This window comes from Sinocyclocheilus rhinocerous, unplaced genomic scaffold (assembly GCF_001515625.1).
Source record: "Sinocyclocheilus rhinocerous isolate Xijiao unplaced genomic scaffold, SAMN03320098_v1.1 scaffold2194, whole genome shotgun sequence".
Lineage (NCBI taxonomy): Eukaryota > Metazoa > Chordata > Actinopteri > Cypriniformes > Cyprinidae > Sinocyclocheilus > Sinocyclocheilus rhinocerous.
This window is the reverse complement of record NW_015652304.1, coordinates 147,961-165,350: the sequence shown is the minus strand read 5'-3', so window position 1 is coordinate 165,350 and position 17,390 is coordinate 147,961. Positions and strand designations below refer to the sequence as shown.

The following is a 17,390-nucleotide window of genomic DNA, read 5'->3' as shown; positions in this document are numbered from 1 at the left end:
CTGCAGAACTGTACAGGTTCGGCTTCGTCGCTCTGCTGAGTCTCGTGTGGTCTGTGGGTTTCCTGAATAAAGACCGTTAATTCTTCATAGCCATATTAAACTGAGACTCTGAACCTTCAGCTCATTATCTCTAAACCAGGGCGTCCAATCCTGCTTCCAAAGGTTTAGCTCCAAACTGCTCCAACACACTTATCTGGAAGTTTCTAGAAATCCTGAAGGACCTTGATTGGCTGGTTCAGGTGGGTTTAATTATTGGAGCTAAACTCTGTAAGATAGTGGAGCTCGATTGGACATGCCTGCTTTAAAAACGCCCACTTTTTCTGTCAATCACAAATATCACAATCAAATCTGCTACAAACACAGATTGTAGAAAAATGTATACCCAATATGACTTAAGTGTTTGTTCTACTTACTAATAATATGTAGATGAACAGTAATAATAATGGAGTAACTGTATGATTGTCTGTTGATCCAAACTCCACATAAATAAACTCCTCCATCATCTGGTGTCACAGCAGTGATTCTCACACTGAAGATGTGTTTATGTTTGTCATCAGAAATACTGAATCTTTCTTCCTCATTCCATGTGTCAATGGAGTTTTGTCGTTCTTTGAATATGACTTTTGCATCATTAATATGATTCTGTGAATATTCACAGCTGAAGGTGGCAGTTTCTCCACTCTTTACCACCACTTTCTTTGACACCACACAGCATGAATCTGTCATTCAAATAATAAAGAAATATACTTTACAATGATGTACCTTTAAAATGAGAAGTTGCATTACACACTTGAATTGCTTACCTTTTTTCACATTCAAAGTTATATCTATATACCATTTGCTCATAACCCTAATTCTGTATTTCCCAGCGTCCTGTTGGTTCAGTTCTCTGATGAATATCATGAGTTTTCCATATTTGTTGCAGAAAAGAATGAATCTTCCTTCACTAGTCCATTCACTGTGTTTCTTGTAATCTATTATGGTTCTCCATGGGTCATGTTTAACCATATATTTAGCAGAGTCACTGGACCAATGTTTCCCAGAATCAACCAGAAGACTTGCTCCAGAATATCCCGTGACGCTAAAGCATCTCACTGCAGCTGTCAATCAGATTGATACTGTGATCAGAAAGCTGATGAACAGAAAACAGCATCATTACTGCAGTGATGAAAGAGAAAAGCTCTGACCTGAGATCAGGTAGAAAGTGAGGAAGATGAGGAGGATCTTCATTGTGAGTTGAGTTCAGTCTTCTTTATGCTGAATGATCTCTGTGTGAATCTCTCTGTCTCTACATCTGTCTGCTTTAGTTACTTCCTCTTTATTCAGCTCTTTATCAGTAATGAGCAGCTTTACTGGCTCCTCCCACCATCACCACTGACTGAACATCACATTAATCACACTGAAAGAGCGCCACCTAGTGCAGTTACACTGTCTGATACTGAGAGCTCAAACAGGTTTCATGTTCTCCAAGTAAACTGATCTGCATCATTTATATCTTCCATTAGAGGGCGACAGTAAAACGTACATGTAAGTTCACTGAGGCCCTTTGCAGTCCTTCTCAAATCTGTCCTGAAGACCGCCCACCTCTGATCATTTTGGATGTCTGCCTCATCTAACACAGGGGTTCTCAAAATTTTCAGGCCAGGGACCCCTTATAGGCTATAGGTCCACCTAATAATAATAACTGTGATTAAATCCAGAGTTACAGGGTGGGAGTAACGATGTACAAATGGTCCCCATCTGTAAATATGCACTTTTTAATAATACAGCACAATTATTATAATTTACCTTATTTTCCAGAGTTTAAGTCGCACCTAAGTATGTCGCACCCGGTCAAACTTAAGTTGAGAGAGAAAGAAAAAAATAAAAAATAAAATAAAAAACAGATAAATCACATATCAATTTTATTTTATTATTACATTCAAAAATCATGTAAAATACCAGTAGATTAAATGTTTACAAACATTATAAATATGTATTTTAGATCCCCTTACTCCAAAACAAATCCTTTAAATGTTGTACTGTTGTATCCAGAACAAAACAAGAATGAAAAATATAAGTAGACTTAAAATAAAATGAAATAAATTACAGCGGCATTCATTACAAACAACATACTGTTTGATTCATTTTTTAAAATGTTTTATTGTCTAATGTTTAATATACAAATTTATATACTGCATAAATATGAAATGAGGCATTTAGTGCCATATAAGGAGAAAAGGAAAGAATAGAAACTTATAGAGTAGAAGCTGAAACCTCATTGGCCCTTTGCGGAATGGTTTGCTTTTTAGTTATGGTAGTCCAATTCTCTTCCATGAACTGGTTCTCTCTGACAGTTTGTTTCAATGAACCAGTGTGTGTGTGTGTGTGTCATCACACTCAGCGTCGTCCCCAGAGCTGTGATTTCCACCGTCAGCTCTGAAAGCACGCAGGAGCCATTAGTGTTAGCCTAGATACGTCAAAACACTTACTGAACCTGAGGCTGGAATTAACCCTTGATTCCTGACACATTCACTGCCATCCCATGTGTATGAACACACACACACACACACTCCCACATCAGAATCAGAATCAGAATCAGAATGAGCTTTATTGCCAGGTATGTTTACACATACGAGGAATTTGTTTTCGTGACAGAAGCTTCCACAGTGTAACAGAATGACAGTGACAGAACAAAAAACACAGATAATAAAAAATAGAACAAGTAAATAAGGAATAAAAATATATAAATTGACAGTTGTATGTGCAGGTATATTACAATAGACAGTTTTTGTATGTACAGGTACTGTATATTATGTGCAAATTTGAGGTGTAGTCTGAGTATGTGTGTTAGATAAATAAGTGTATGAGTGAATAAATAGTGTGTGTTCCACAGTTATTGTTAAGTGTTCATGAGATGGATTGCCTGAGGGAAGAAACTGTTCCTGTGTCTGGTCGTTCTGGTGCTCAGTGCTCTGTAGCGTCGACCAGATGGCAACAGTTCAAAGAGGGAGTGTGCTGGATGTGAGGGGTCCAGAGTGATTTTGCCAGCCCTTTTGCTCACTCTGGATGAGTACAGTTCTTGGAGAGAAGGGAGGGTTGTACCAATGATTCGCTCAGCAGTCCGGACTACCCTCTGTAGTCTTCTGAGGTCAGATTTGGTAGCTGAGCTGAACCAGACAGTTATTGAAGTGCAGAGGATGGATTCTATGATGGTGGAGTAGAACTGTTTCAGCAGCTCCTGTGGCAGGTTGAACTTCCTCAGCTGGCGAAGGAAGTACAACCTCTGCTGGGTCTTTTTAACAATGGAGTCTATGTGAGTGTCCCACTTCAGGTCCTGAGAGATTGTGGTGCCCAGGAACCTGAATGACTCCACTGCAGTCACAGTGCTGTCCATGATGGTGAGTGGGGGGAGTGCAGGGGGGTTTCTCCTGAAGTCCACGGTCATCTCCACAGTTTTGAGTGTGTTGAGCTCCAGGTTGTTGAGACTGCACCAGACAGCCAGCTGCTCGACCTCCTGTCTGTAAGCAGACTCGTCACCGTCCTGAATGAGGCCGATGAGTGTGGTGTCGTCTGCAAACTTCAGGAGCTTGACAGAGGGGTCTTTAGACGTGCAGTCGTTGGTGTAGAGGGAGAAGAGCAGTGGGGAGAGAACACAACCCTGAGGAGCTCCAGTGCTGGTTATACGGGTGCTGGATGTGTATTTTCCCAGCCTCACTAGCTGCTGCCTGTCTGTCAGGAAGCTGTTGATCCACTGACAGACGGAGGTGGGCACGGAGAGCTGAGATAGTTTGGGCAGGAGGAGGTTTGGGATGATAGTGTTAAAGGCCGAGCTGAAGTCCACGAACAGGATCCTCACATAAGTCCCTGGTCTGTCTAGATGTTGCAGAACATAATGCAGTCCCATGTTTACTGCATCGTCCACAGACCTGTTTGCTCTGTAGGCAAACTGAAGAGGATCCAGCAAGGGTCCAGTGATGTCCTTCAGGTGGGCCAGCACCAGTTTTTCAAAAGACTTCATGACCACAGACGTTAGAGCCACAGGTCTGTAGTCATTAAGTCCCGTAATTTTGGGTTTCTTTGGGACGGGGATGATGGTGGAGCGTTTGAAGCATGAAGGGACTTCGCACAGCTCCAGTGATCTGTTGAAGATCTGTGTGAAGATGGGGGCCAGCTGGTCAGCACAGGATTTCAGACAGACTGGTGTAACACAGTCTGGGCCTGGTGCTTTTTTCCTTTTCTGCTTCCGGAAGACCTGGCGCACCTCGTCTTCACTGATCTGAATTGCAGGTGTGGGGGAGAGGGGGGTTGCTGGAGGTGTGAATGGTTGTGTGGAGAGGTGTTCAGGGCGGGTGTGGGGTGTTTTTTCAAACCTGCAGTAGAACTCGTTCAGATCGTCTGCCAGTTGTTGATTCTCCGCAGTGCTGGGGGATGGTGTCTTGTAGTTGGTGATTTCTTTTAGACTTTTCCACACTGATGCCGAGTCGCTGGAAGTGAACTGAGTCCTTATTTTTTCAGAATAATTCCTCTTTGCCACTCTGATCTCCTTTTCCAGTGTGTATTTAGCCTGTTTATACAAGACATTATTCCCCTTCCTGTGAGCATCTTCTTTGGCCTGACGGAGCTGTCTGAGTTTTGCAGTGAACCATGGTTTGTCATTGTTGTAAGTTAAATGAGTCCTGGTAGGAATGCACATGTCTTCACAGAAACTGATATAAGATGTTACAGTCTCTGTGAGCTCGTCCAGATCGGTGGCAGCAGCTTCAAAGACGCTCCAATCAGTGAGGTCAAAACAAGCTTGTAAATCCTGCTCTGCTTCATTAGTCCATCTTTTTACAGTCCTTAATACAGGTTTAGCTGATTTCAGTTTCTGCCTGTAGGTCGGTATTAGATGAACTAAACAGTGATCAGAGAGCCCCAAAGCTGCCCGTGGAACAGAGTGATATGCATTCTTTATTGTGGTGTAACAGTGATCCAATATATTACTGTCTCTGGTGGGACATGTGATGTGCTGTCTGTATTTTGGCAGTTCACGGGAGAGATTTGCTTTATTAAAGTCCCCGAGAATGATTAAAACAGAGTCCGGGTGTTGTTGTTTTGTGTCTGTGATCTTATCAGCGAGTTTCTGTAAAGCGGAGCTCACGTGTGCTTGCGGAGGAATGTAAATACTGACGAGAATGTACGAGCAAAACTCCCCGCGGCAAGTAGAATGGCTTACAGTTAATGAAGAGCACTTCTAGATCTGAACAGCACATCTTCTTTAACACAGTTACGTCTGTACACCACCTCTCATTGATGTAAAAGCATGTCCCGCCGCCGCGCGATTTCCCCGTTGATTCTGCGTCGCGATCTGCTCTAAACAGCTGAAAGCCCGGGAGACTCAACGCGCTGTCCGGAATGGCGTCTTTCAGCCAGGTTTCCGTGAAACACAGAGCAGCAGAGTTTGAAAAATCCTTATTTGTCCGGGAGAGCAGAAGAAGTTCGTCCGTTTTGTTGGGTAGAGAGCGGAGATTTGCCAGATGGATGCTTGGCAACGGCGTTCTGAATCCGCGCTGCCTGAGCTTCACGAGTGCGCCGGCTCTCTTCCCCCGTCTGCGCGTCCTGAAGCGGTTGATCAGCGCCGCAGCTCCCCCGACTACAATGTCCAGCAAAACATCAGAATAATCAAAAACCCGTGAAATATCGGGTAGTGTGTACTTCCGAATGTCCAGCAATTCGTCTCTGGTGAAACTGTTTGCAGGGATATAACTTAAGACAGGACAAACTAACAAAAACATAAAAACAACTGCGGAGCACGCCACGGAGACAGCCATCAGCGTCGGCGCCATCTTACTAAATAATTCTTGCAGGTACAGTTTACCGCAGGGTTATCCCACTCCACCTTGAAGGTTTCCATGGCGGTCCTAGCTGCTTACTACACACCACTCGGTGGTCGGTCTTTCGGGAGAGACCCACTAGTTACATGTTTCCTCCGCGGTGCGCTGAGGCTGAGGCCTCCGGCCAGGAGAAGCTTATGCTAAGTGGCTGAACAACGTCACCCCATCTGTGATGTCTCGCCCATCCATTGGACTGATTACACATGTGATTCAGAGCGTGGTCACACTGAAGGCGTTTCGACATAGCGTCTCATTCCCTCGGGGAACCACATGCGTAACATATAGACGTTTTTCACATTTGCCAAGACACTAAACCCCATTCTCTAAACCAAATTCTCAATAGCCTAAACCAATTTGTCAAATAAATAATTATTTCTGCAAAACCTTAAACAAGCAAAACTCTAAACATTCTCACTCACTAAGACACAGTTTGCACTGTGATGAACTTGTCATGCAAAACCCTAAACACAAGAAAGAAAAAGTTAAGCACAAATGCAACACGGTTGTCATTGTTTACACACAATAATTCAAAATTGCTCACACTTGTTTCTAAATACATGAATATACAAAATATAAGTAAGTACAAAGTGCACAGATGGCATGGGTGTATCCATCAATCTGAGAGGAAGAGTGTGTATACGAGGTGGATGAAGAGGAGGATGAGGAATAGTAAGACCAAGTACAGTCATTATAGATGAAATCAGAGCTACTGTGATAGACCATGTTCTTGTTCATGGAATGACAGAGGCAGCACAAAGAGTTCAACCTAATTTGAACAGATTCTCTGTGGCCACCATAATCAGTTTGAAAGTTCAAACGAACACCAAAATAAGAGTGGAAGAGAATCTTGTTTACAATAGCAAGACGGCCACATTAGGGTGGAAGAATTGGCAGAGATTATGAAAAATTCACGGTAAACACGAAAGCAAGATAAAAACCAAACTTTTTTTACTGTAAGCATTTGTGGTTGTGAATACAATATTACACATTACGAAAGAAAAGAAATACATCAAGCATGTGTAGTTGAGTAGATGTGTATTTATAGGCCTATTCTAAAGCCATGATCGGTTGGTGTTAAAGGCATAGTAAGTGATTTTTCAAAAACGCTTTAAAAACTGATTCGGGCCGAATCGCGAAACAAACTTGTAGCCAATCAGCAATAAGGGGCGTGTCTACTCATGATGTGGAGGAGAGCGCGTTCAGTGCATGGGACGGACATTAGCCGAGCCGAGCGACAGAAAGGTGTATGTGTGGGGCGGAGCTATCAAAATAGGGGCAAGACCCTTTTGGGGTCGGGGCGTGATTGTTTTGGTGATTTCAAATATAAACATTGGCTACCAGAAATCCCTTACTATGCCTTTAAGTAAAGTAATGAGTGTTTGCACATGTGAGGGGTTAGTGTGAGGGACTGATGGATTAGTGTAGCATTTTGATTGTTTTTGAAAAAGGAAATCAAGATACTTCCTGTAAGATTTTTGTGTGTTACATAGAGAATGGTGTGTTGTGTTTTGCAAAAAAGTGTCTTATGAGATTGTAAAAAAACTGTAATAGTATTATTCATATTATTATATTAATAATATATTAATTACAATTATTTCATCCCGCAGCCCACTTAAGTTTGCTTCGAGGTGCCCTAGTGTGCCATGGCTCTTCCAAATAATAGTAAAAAAATAAATACATACGATTTAAAGTCTTAAACATTTTTTTTTTTTTCTTAGACACTACTGTCTGTATCACTTTTATTGTATTGCTTTTTTTCCCACAAGACAGGAGGAAGAGCCAGCAGGCCCAACAGTCAGCTCTGGAGTCTTCAGTGCTCAGCTCTGATGATGATGATGATGATGATGATGATGATGGATTGTACGATCATTCCAGCATAACCTCCATCCTCACCGAGAGCAACCTACAGACCAGTTCCTGCTGAAGACCGAGAGAGGAATCTGGCATTCCTCTTCATTGAGGCTTAATTTCTGAACACACAGTAACTTCAGTCCTGATTTAAAATTGATAATAGAAACTGCAGTCTTCTGGTTTCCACTTTTGAGCTTTAACTGCTACACCACATCACCATAATTATAAATCAGATGTATAATCTAAGGTTAAATCATCTATAAAACAGGACGACAGCTTTTCACGCACTTGAAAACACCTGACATTTTAATTTTCAGTGAGTCAAATAGATTTCAGACATGGCTTTATTCATCTATCAGTTCTAGAAGAAGAAATGAACACAGAGGAGAACATTTCTCCAAAAATCCATTTAGCATAGAGAGAGAGAGAGAGTAGAGTACAGTAGAGAGTACTGTAGCTGATGTGTGTCATAGACATATGGTACAGACTGAGTGTTGGATTCTGGACCTTCAAATTGTATTTGTTCTTATACAAATGGCAATACTGACAGCAGCAGTGACAGCAACAGTACTAAACACCAAACATTTTAATACATTCTGGCCAAGTTTATATCTTTTTAAGTATGTTGAATATATTATCATTGTGCGTCTTTCACATTTTACATAGATCACATTTCCTATTTTGGCACTTCAAAAACAACTGTGTGAATGTAAAAGGTATTGTGGCCTGTGCTCATATTCAGATGTTTTGCAGTGAGCTACTCGAAATGTCTTTGTAATTGGGCAGTTTTTAGTCGTTATATTTCCATCTTCTAAAAATTGTAATAGCTGCTTTCAAATATAAGGCCTCTAAATGAGCACAAGAGTAGACCATACTTTCCTACTTCCGCATTAAATTTGGAGTAGCTGAAAAGAACTTTGTGAAAGTGAAGTGATGTGGCCTGTGCTCATATAGAGTTCAGCTGTCCTGCAGTGAGCATCTGGATATGATGAGGAGTTTTAAGCTTTCACATTTCCAACTCCTGTATCTTCTAATAGCATGTTTATCAGAATGCAAAGGTAAGTGTATTTTATATGAAGTAAAATTCATTTAACCACCACACAAAATAATGTACTACAGGTGTGTAAATGTGGCATGTCAAATGTTGTCATTCATATGTTTGTAGTGGACTTGCAATTTGGAAGTTGCTGTTAACCTTTTTTTTTTTTTTTTTTGGTATAAAAATATATGCATTTTTAAAGTAAGAAAATGTTACTGGGCTGTTTTAATAAACATTGATGTGCAAAGGTTAAACTGCATTACTCAACTAATTAAATATTATTACACTGACAACATCACTGGTTTCTTTGGTTCACAGGAAGTATAGACAATACATCTGTAGAAAATGTATATATGTTAGAGCTAGACAAAATGATGGGAAATAGGCAGTATTTCTTTACTAAGCGGTTTAACAACGCTTTGCCTTTAATTCAGCCTCCAACCTTCTTCAAACAGGTTTATACAACTTTGGACTAGTCTCCGCAGTCAAACGTCGTCTATCAAAACATCTGTCAGTAGCTTCAGAGAATCATCTTCTCACACCTCTCTTCAAAACTATCCACAGTGGTTTGATATTCTAGTCAGGTGATTTGTCTGACGGGGCAGATGATGAAGTTCATCTTGGTTCTCCAACTGTCCAGGACTTATGATTATGACACCATCTTTTCCCCATTTTAGCATCAGTGTCTGTGATTAAAGTTTTAGCAGTTTCCGCTCTTTCATGGATTTTTTCTTTATGAAGTTCTCTGTGGGTAGATTTTGGGGAAACATGTCCTCAAATGTGAATCCTGAGGTTTTCTGTCCCTTTGCTGCAGTAGTTCTGTGTTGTTTAGACAGTCCTTCTTAGTGTTTGACGGTCTCTATCATTCACTTTCACTTTTCGACCACTTTTCTTTTCTTTGAATGTTACAGACACTCATGATTTGCCCTTTTTGGAAGTCTGACAAGTTACCCACTTTACCCATGGCTTTACTAAACACTGCTGAACACAACTTACTACACGAATTTACAAACTAGTGAATATAGACAAAAAAAGAGAGATAATTGCAACATTTATTTTTATCCTCTGTAGCCTTTCACTAAAATGTATTGATGCATGTAGAAGTAGAACCAGTTAAAAAAGTAGAGTTACAAGTACTCGTAATAAAAAGTAAATGCTGTTTGGTACTGTAAGCGATGTGGTGGTTTTCACGTCTCTGTTCTCTCAGTGGTTTATGTCTCATTTTGCTCTTTATTTCCTTTCAGTGGTGACACAGAGACGCTGCAAGCAGGTTCATCAGTTAAACATAAACTGTGTTCAGGGTGACAGCATGTCTATTTATTGCCTAACCACAACCCACCTGCTGGAGTCTCTAACAGTCAAACTACACAAGAAAAACCAAGATAAAGACATCCTGATATATCCAGACATCTCTCCAGCATCAGAGCACCAGAGATGGTCTGTGAGGAAAGAGGATGGAAATGTTACACTTCATCTGAAAGACATCAGATTATCTGATGATGGCTTTTATGACTGTCAGGTCTACAAGGATCAGGACTGCCTTCATTCAACTCGATTTAACCTGAGGGTCAAAGGTAAGAATGCAAATTTCTGAAACAAGCAAATAATCCCCAGGTAACCCATTGTAATGTAGTATGTTTCTTTGATTTCAGAGTGTAAAACTTTGGACTCTGTCCATCCAACACCAGGCTCATCGGTGTTGCTGTCATGCTCTGAACATCCTCTACAAAACAGAACTGAACAAGTCACTTGGAAAGTCATTACTGGTCATCAATCAACAGATATATCTCAGTATCGGTCACCAAACAAGCCCTCAAGCAGCACAGAGAAACTCCTGAAGCCTCTGTATGAGAGAGCGAGAAAACTAGCAAACGGATCTCTGCTTATAAGAGAAGCAGTCCACACGGATGAATTGTGGTATCAGTGCAGAGTGAATGAAAAAACCTGCTATGAAGTGAAGCTGCTGCTGAAAGGTGCGTTGGAATGCAGTATTTCTAACCCTATAAAGCCTCAATGCAGACTCTCTGACAGACATTGATTAATTTGAAAGATTAAGTTTTGCTATTAAAATGTGACCTGTGGTGATGGGTTAGTTAAAATTATGTTTTGGGTATGGTAATCCAGTAAATATGTTGAAACATATAAGTAAAGATGCTTAGGTTAAGGTTTAGATTAAAATTAAGTCATGTTGTGGTGATTATAGCCTGTGGTTAGAGAAGTTATATTAGAAAGCGGCACTGAATGCCAATGCACAACCAAAAAGTACTTTGAGAACCATTGGGTTTTAATACCTGTTTGGTTATACAATAGCATGAATGTGTGAATGTTTAAAGAAGCTTGAGTTAACATTTGTATTACTGTCTAAATATATTTTAGATACATTTAGTACTGTAAAAAAATTTTTTTTTGATTATACAGTGGATGCAGACCCTATTCAGTAGTAAGTATTCAGACCTTTTTTAATTAAATGCTTTTAAATGATTTTTCCCCACATCAGTCTACACTTCATAACATATCATGTCAAAGCAAAACAACCCTGACTTGTTATAACTTTGCAAAAAAATAAAAAATAAATAAATAAATTTGAAGTTAAGCTTAGATTAATGCCATTTCTCTGGATCATCTTTGAGATAATTCTATACATCTATGACAAATTAAATTATATGGATATGATTTAGAAAAACACACACCTGTCTATATAAGGTCTAACAGTTGAATATGCATATCAGAGCAGAAACACAATTGTGTTAAAACACAGATCTGCTGCATTATAGGCTTCCAAAACTGCAGCCTCCATAAATTCTTAAATGGAAGAAGTTTGGAACAACCAGGACACTTTCTACAGCTGGTAGCCCAGCCAAACTGAGCAAATGGGGGGAGAAGAGCTTTGGTAAGAAGAAGGCCAAGATGACATGACAGTCACTCTGGTTGGGTTCACAGATCATGTGTGAAAATCACTGCAACACTTCTCTGATCTGAGCTCTCTGGCAGAGTGGCCAGACAGAAGCTTCTCCTCAGTGTATGACGCATGAAAAACAGCTAAAGGACTCTTAAGAAACAAGTTTCTCGTTTTCAAGCAACAGGCTACTGGTGAACTAGTCAGGGTAGAAGAAAAGTAACAAATGTAACAAAAAATGTAACAAAAATACAAAGATGATAAATGATTCTTAATGAAAACCTGGATCAGAGACCTCAGACTGGGCCACAGTTTCACCTTCCAACAGGACATTCAAGCACACAGCAAAGGCAATGCAAAACTTCATGAATATCCTTGTGTGGCCCAGTGAGAGACTGGACTTGGACCCAAGCAAATATCTCTGGAGTGACCTGAAAAGGGCTGTCCGCTGTAGTCCCCCTCCAACCTGACATGGCCAAAAAGGATCTGCAGAGAAGATTGGCAGAAAATCCCCAAATCCAGGAGTGCAAACCTGTCACATCAAATCGGGGCCGCCACTTTTTTTTTAAATCCCCACAAATCATAAGCAGTGTCTCACAAGCCGTTCACAGAATCCATAAAATGTGACGTCACATTTTACAAACCCCGCCCATGACTGTTGACTGACACTGCCATATTAGCAGAGACCTCTCCCTGAGTGAGCTATAAAGGCACAGCTCTATTCTGGAAAAGGGGGCGGGGTGCAGCAGCTCATTTGCATTTAATGAGACATGCACGAAAACAGCATGTTTCTGCTTCCACTCAAAATAGGAATTTTCAAAATGATATAATAAATGGGGTATTTTGAGTTTAAACTTCACAGACACATTCTGGGAACACCCTGAGACTTATATTACATATTGTAAAAAGGGGCATAATAGGTTCCCTTTAAGGCTGTAATTGCTGCAGAAGATGCTTCGACTAAGTACTGAGTTACAGGAATAGTTCATCCAGAAATATAAAACTGTAGAAAATGCACTTACCCTTAGGCCATCCAAGATGTAGCCTATGCGAGTTTGTTTCTGCACCTGAACAGATTTGGAGAAATGTATTCAAAATGTTCAGCTGTTTGGGCTCTCATTCTGACAGCAACTGATGAGCAAGTCATGTAATGCTAAATTTCTCCAAATCTGTTGCAATGAAGAAATACACTCATTTATATCTTGGATGGCCTGAGAGTAAGCATAAGGCTGCAAAATAACAACTTGAAAAAATGAAAACACTTGAAATTTAAAACACTTTCCACTATTTCACTATTCACAAGACAAATACCAGAATTCATGTGCATGATAAAAAAATTACTTAATCAGACTGGCTCAGATGATGATGTTCATTTATCTTTTCTCTAATGATCACAGATGATCCAACCCCAGAGGACAGTACGGTTGGTCAGACAGAAGACAACAACAATTACGAGAGTGAAACAGCGATAACTAATTCGACAGTAGTAATGATGACCACAGTAGTGTCTCTGTGTGTCCTCATATCACTGACCATCTGTGTCATTCTGTATTTCAAAAAACGAAGACGCAAAATCGACAGCCAAAGTAAGTCCACAACTTCTGAGTGTGTTGCAATGAGACGTGAAAGCCATCATGATGATTAATTGAAGAAACTGTAATACTGTAACTTTGTTATGATGGTAAATTGATCAGATGGTAAAGTACTTATTTTTGTGTCTTGTAGTTGATTTGAACTGTCAGTCTTCCGTGTATTATTCTGAAATTTCAGGAGGTAAGTGATATTCATGGTAAATCCTTATACAAAATATGTGTAATATGCTTGATCAAGTGTATTTAATAAAAGTTGTTTTCTTGCAGTGTTGGATGTGCCTTTGCATTCTTTAGTTCAACATAACACAAACCATGACCACCTGTAAGTTACTGCGATGCAGTAGTTAAATCATTCATTTTTATATCTGTCCTGAACTACATACAAATATGTTAACAATTAAGCTAGGATAAAGTCACATCATATTGGTTTGGACTAATTTACATGTGTTACTGAAAACTTCAAAGTTCATATAAACACATTCACAACAAAAGTGAAACATGCCAAATGTAATACTGCACTTCCTCTCCAGTGTGCATTTCTTGACTGGCATAATTGTATAAACTATAACAATATATGCTATATGTATGTAGCTTCCACTGCAATTTTTAAGAGTTTTGTAGAATGTATCATCTTACTTAATAGCATGGGCAAGCATTATATATAAGTACAGTATGTATACATCTGCAAATGTGCACGATTCAAACTATTTACTTTTTTCCACCAAATTCATTTTTGAACTTTATCTCCCAACAGCTGGTGTGAACAAACAGAAGCTCCTGCATGTAATCCAGACAACATTTACGACAATAGAATTCTGTGAAATAAATGATTGTTGTATTGTTTTCTTTTTTTTTTTATGTGTGTATGACTTTTTTTCTAGCTATCATTTTACCAAATAAAACAATTTAAACTTAAATATAATTTTATACAAATTTATAGTGAACAGCTAGAGGACCTTGCTGTAAAGGGACTGCTATAAACAGACTTTACTAAACTCATTTCATTTCACAATTCATATAAATGTATTTTTTATGATTTCTTTACTCTTCTATGAAGATTAAAAGTTTTGGTGGTATGAACTTTCAGTGGAGGGATAGTAATTTTAATATTCTTTAATAATATTTTTTATTGCTATCCACAGTTTAACAGATGTAAGTTATTCCCTTTATTATATAACTTCTGTAACATCCCTGGGCTATGGCTGTCATGAATTAAAATAACATGCTAAATAATATTTTGCAGCATCAAGCAGCATAATGGACTGTTATAGTACAGCTGAAATAACTTATGCAAATGACACCGTAAGTCTCACACATTCAAGGTAATAATGGCCATATCCAGTTACTCTTATGTTAAAAATAAAGTGGATAAAAATACCCTTTCTGGAAAACAGTGGCAACAATGCAAACATTACTGATTTGTTTATAATTTTCAACTCATTTTATCCAACTGATGCGTACAGTCGTTCTGACAATGTTTTCAACATTAACAAGTTTGCAAGGCTTAATATAAAATCTACAAGATCAACAAATGTAAACAGAAATGAGGCAGCATTGACCCTTGGCAAATCATTATCATTGAGCCTTGCAACATTTCACATTAAAACACAGTACCTGACCAATCTTAGAGTATAAGACAACTCCCGACACACTTCAGGACACCCTGAGGTTCAAGCACATAGCTGTATGTGTTTTTGCAGAGAGAAGAAATCTGTGCTGTCTATCCTCTCATCAGCGTGTGAAGGCTCTGAAGAGGCAGGTGGATGAAGGCCCTGCTGAAAAATCCAGCATAAACCAGCATGGATTCCAAGCTGGTCCAGGCTGGTTTATGCTGGTTAGAGCTGGTATCCTGCTGGTCCAGGCTGGTTTATGCTGATATAGTGCTGGTTTATGCTGGTATATTGCTGGTTAGTGCTGGTCCAGGCTGGTTTGTGCTGGTATAGTGCTGGTCTAGCTGGTGGACCAGCATATCCATGCTGTTCTCAGGCAAAATGGAGCTGGTGATGCTGGTTCACCAGCATGGTCTTGCAGGGTTGAGTGTCAGTAGGCCTACTAGGCCAGCTGTCTGTATGCAAGTAGTGTTTTGGGGACAAACATAGTTTTTTCTTGCATATTTCTCTATTTTACACATAAATTATGCAAAGGAAAAACATATGTTTAAAACATGATTTATTGAATTATATGATAACTATGTAATTTATTTTGCTCCCTCTGCTGAAAGTAGTACTGAAAATTTTAATTGCTTTTGTTATGATTACATTATTAATCAGTGTCACTGGTGAACTAGTAAAACTTTTCAAAGCATCAAAGGAATTGTCTCCTGTTTCATGAGATCTATACACAGAATCAGTTAAAATCAGTTAAAAAGAGCTTGTGTACATTGCATAACAAAAACATTTAGAGATATGAAAACCAAAAAAAAAAAAGCCTAATAGAAGTGTAATCATAAGCAGTTAAGCAGTTTGTCAATGGCCAAGTGCCCAATGAAAATGAACACTATTCACCATAATGGTAACAGACTTCAGCAACCTTTGTACATGTACCATATGAAAGAAATAAAGTCAAACTTGTTTGCAATAAGTGAATATGGTAATTCTGTTTTTGCAGTTGTTTAATCATCCTCTGGTGAGATATTGATTTCATCTAAGACTGTGTGGCTGTAAGTGTACCTCTTTGCTTTTTTCTGTTCTTGCCATTCCTCTTATTCTCAGTGATTCTGCTTGTTAACGTGCTCAGCGCGTTGCGTTCATATTCTGGGCTATATTCTGCTTGTCTGTAAATAATGGTATATGCTTTATTAAAAAGGTGTGTGTTGAACTTGGTCCTCCAAACTGTTTTAAGCCAAATTAACTCATTTCAGAATGTCCCGTTTATCATTATAGACCACTTTCCTGTGACCAATGTGTTTATAAAGTCATCAAGTCAATTTTCGAATTGTAAAGTCATAATTTCGACTTTTATCTCATAATTATGACTTAAGTCATAATTTCGACTTTTTAGGCCTATCTCATAATTTCGACTTTATAAGTCATAATTTCGACTTTTTATCTCATAATTTTGACTTTTTAATCTCGTAATTATGACTTAAGTATGTCATAATTTTGACTTTTTAAGGCATTCATTTTTTTCTTACGTGGCGGAAATGGGCTTCCATAGCTTTCAATAGGTGTTTACAGAGACAGTTTATTTCTTTAAATATGTTGAATAAACGATTTGCACTATTAGATTATTTTAATAATCTACTTCAGCTCTTCAAAAACAACTGTGTTCAGGTAAAAGGTCTTGTGGGCTGTGCTCATATTCAGTTGTTCTGCAGTGAGGTACACAAAACTATTTGATGGAGTGTTTTTAGTCTTCATATTGCATTTCCATCCTCTAAATCTAACAGCAGCTTTTTAATAGCCTACATGTGCTATTATAAGATTTATAAGTTGCAAATATGACGTCTGAAAACTCCTCATCACATACAAAAGCACACTGAACGTATCTATATTCACACATAATTAGCCCATATTTCTTACTTCCGCATTAAATTCAGAGTAACTGATATAACTCTGTGAAAGTGAAGTGATGTGGCCTGTGCTCATATAGAGTTCAGCTGTCCTGCAGTGAGCGTCTGTATATGATGAAGTGTTTTCAGCTTTCACATTTCCAACTCCTGTATCTTCTAATAGCAGCTTTATTAGAATGTAAAGGTACGTGTCTTTTATATGAAGTCAAATTCATTTAACCACCATACAAACAAGAGTTATGCATATTACAGTTTTTCTCGATTACTTAAACACATTTCTTGAAACTATGCCTCGTATTCTCAAAACAGTAAACACAAATCCATAACGTCTCACCCAATTCCCCAAACATCCTATTTTCAGGTCAAAATGAAGCTCTACACTCAAAACCATTCACTCTTGCTGAAAAACCAAACTTTTCCCTCAGACATCATACACAAGCTTTCAAAAACACACACACTACAACATAGTATTACACACTGGTGCAATAAATTCATAACAATATATCCAAAACTGGTAAGTTGTGTTGCTTGTGGTTCTCCCCCTCAAAAACCTTTTCACATGAACACAAAAGACACAACCAATGTATACATTGGCACATTTTTATTCATTCATGTACTACACAGCACAACTGTAAAAAAAAAAAAA

At 38.9% G+C, this 17,390-nt stretch overlaps 1 protein-coding gene and 1 pseudogene across 1 annotated transcript; both read left to right on the top strand.

Moving 5' to 3' along the window:
* The first annotated feature begins 8,691 nt into the window (after positions 1–8,691).
* Positions 8,692–14,054, top strand: LOC107714669 (uncharacterized). The gene is made up of 8 exons (XM_016520598.1): positions 8,692–8,764; positions 9,990–10,319; positions 10,398–10,718; positions 11,933–11,985; positions 13,098–13,227; positions 13,367–13,414; positions 13,501–13,555; positions 13,988–14,054. Exons 1-8 carry the CDS (start codon positions 8,692–8,694, stop codon positions 14,052–14,054), a joined length of 1,077 nt encoding a protein of 358 aa, XP_016376084.1.
* A 2,801-nt stretch (positions 14,055–16,855) lies between these two features.
* The window catches only part of LOC107714659 (uncharacterized), a 3,151-nt pseudogene continuing 2,616 nt past the window's right edge, over positions 16,856–17,390 (top strand).

Excerpts from the sequence above, each read along its gene's own strand:
- LOC107714669 (XM_016520598.1), top strand. The coding sequence starts at position 8,692 with ATGATGAGGAGTTTTAAGCTTTCACATTTCCAACTCCTGTATCTTCTA. Across the intron at positions 8,765-9,989 it reads ATGTTTATCAGAATGCAAAG|TGGTGACACAGAGACGCTGC; the intron begins GTAAGTGTATTT and ends ATTTCCTTTCAG. Across the intron at positions 11,986-13,097 it reads ACAGGACATTCAAGCACACA|AGTGAAACAGCGATAACTAA; the intron begins GCAAAGGCAATG and ends AACAATTACGAG.